The 2,295-nt window shown below is 36.3% G+C and overlaps 1 protein-coding gene across 1 annotated transcript; it reads right to left on the bottom strand.

Moving 5' to 3' along the window:
- Nucleotides 388-1,413, bottom strand: LOC104748619. Its single transcript, XM_019229843.1, has 4 exons — nt 1,273-1,413; nt 966-1,193; nt 494-878; nt 388-410 (listed from the first exon to the last, which is right to left on the bottom strand). The coding sequence occupies exons 1-3, from the start codon at nt 1,411-1,413 to the stop codon at nt 495-497; spliced, it is 753 nt and encodes a 250-aa protein (XP_019085388.1). The 3' UTR covers nt 388-410; nt 494.

Genomic DNA, 2,295 nt, shown 5'->3' with positions numbered 1-2,295 from the left:
ATATAAATATTTATAAATATTTATATTATAAATATTTATTTTGATTTATCTTAAATTTTATATTTGAATTTTGTTTTACAAATTCTCTTTAATTGGATTTACATCTAATTCTTATATTTGAACAATTATAAAAATAACTACAATTAATATTACATAAACAAAACACATCTTAACAAAACACATCTTAAGTATCATCATATTCATTACAACCCAAGTTCAAAAGATTAACAAAAAGAAAGAAACATCATATTCATTACAACCCCAAGTTCAAAAGATAACAAAAAGAAAAAACATTGATCAAGAAAACAACAAGAAAAGCTTCTTCCAATCGTTTCCCAAGTTAGCTTCGTCTGCTTGTATCCTTCTCAAATCTGGAATTGATCCCTGTTATAACACAATACCTTAAGGTTCTGTCAAGTTGAAAAAATGAAGGTACAAAGAAAAAGAAATGATCCCAGATGATTGTATAAGATGAGCTAGAAGTGAAGAGTACCTTAAGCAGATGTTGATGGAGTTGGAGTTGTCTCTTTAGCTGAATGGCTTGCAACAAACTTCTGAAACCGCGGATCACATTCCCTCAGAAAATCTTCCACGATGGAGAATTGGTCAATCTTGCCGTTCTGGGCAGCAATAACTTTGGATTGCGCAGCAAGTTCTGCATCACGCCGCTGCAGTTGAGCAGCCTGTTCTTCATCATGCGCAGCAAGCCGCTCCAGTTGAGCAGCCTGTTCTTCTATCATGCGTTGAGCTTTCTTCAACTGTTCTTCGAGAGCCACAAAGGTAGTTGAGCCACATGCTTGCTTATGCGTTCCATCGACAAGGCAGTCCTTGAGGCTTCCAACTCCATAAGGTGTTCCTCTTGAATCCTTCTCAGTGGACTTGAAAATAAGAGAAAAGTGGAGGTTAGAAGATGACAAATTAAACTCCAAGACTATAAATGTGTATTGGTTTTTTAAAAAAGTTACCTCCAGGAAAATTTCTGTATATTCTTCTGTTGTGAGGTCCCGTGGCCGTGATTCTCCATCTGACACAGCAAAAGACTCTGCCTCGAGCTGAGACAACCTCTCTTGAACAGTCTTCTCATATGTCCCTGCAATCTTTTCTGCCTTCCGATCAACATATGTACCATCAGGCTTTGTATGTGCCTTGATGAAAACCTCACCAAGTCGGACTTCTCTTCCCAATTCCTCAACCTGCAATGTTATAAGAGATTAACTAAAAAAAATAACAGTTAAGTAAGAATTGAAAGTGGCAAAATAACAGCTACTTAACCATTTCGTCTTGAAGCTGTCGATAAGACTTTGGCCCTGAGAGGTGGACATGAGGACCTAGGCCATTACGGTCAGACATACGGGCATCAAAGTAAGGTTTACTCTTTTGTTGTGCTTCTTCAGTGTCCCAGTAATCCTCCATCGTGCTCCAGAGAGTGTCTCCAATCCAGTTTGGTTGAACTCGACTAGTCCTCACATTGCTAACCATGTCTTTGATCCGCTTTTGACAGATTTTCTCAAAATAAGCTTGAACAGTTCCGGGTATCAAAGGATCCTAGGTGTGGGTTTTCTAGAAAAAAAGGAGCTATTGTTAGTGAAAAGAAGACATGTAAAGCTATGTGACATAAGGCTTATTGTGAGTGAAAAGAAGACATGTAAAGCTATGTGACATAAATCCTTACCGCGAACTCAATGAAGTATCTCTCTTGTTTATCCCGCGGCACACATGTCCAGCTGTAGAAGGGACCTTCGAATTTGTTTAGAAGAATTTTAGTAATCTTCCGAACAAGTTTTGACCCTTTGTCACGAGTAAACCTCCAAAAGAAACAATACAAGAGGCATCAGTTAATGAGTCAAAAGAAACAATACGCATACGCACATTCACAAAAAAGTTTCTACGGTTTGATGCATGAACACAATCTATACTTCAATCAGTAAACATAAACATGAATCTCAATACACAAGCAATATATCATAATACACAAGCAATGAATACACAAACATGAATCTAAAGACACAATCCTAAAGACACAATAAACCAAACGAAATCATAATAAACTTACTCTCGTTATCATAATCACAATCCTAAAGACACAATAAACCAAACGAATAAACATAAACCAAAGGAAATAAACATGAATCTAAAGACACAATCCTAAAGACACAATAAACCAAACGAAATCATAATAAACGAAATAAACATGAATCTAAAGACACAATCCTAAAGACACAATCATAATCACAATCCTAAAGACACAATAAACCAAACGAAATAAACATTGACCTACAGATTTCTCTTCAAACA

This window comes from Camelina sativa, chromosome 2 (assembly GCF_000633955.1).
Source record: "Camelina sativa cultivar DH55 chromosome 2, Cs, whole genome shotgun sequence".
Lineage (NCBI taxonomy): Eukaryota > Viridiplantae > Streptophyta > Magnoliopsida > Brassicales > Brassicaceae > Camelina > Camelina sativa.
This window is presented reverse-complemented; position numbering and strand designations above follow the sequence as displayed.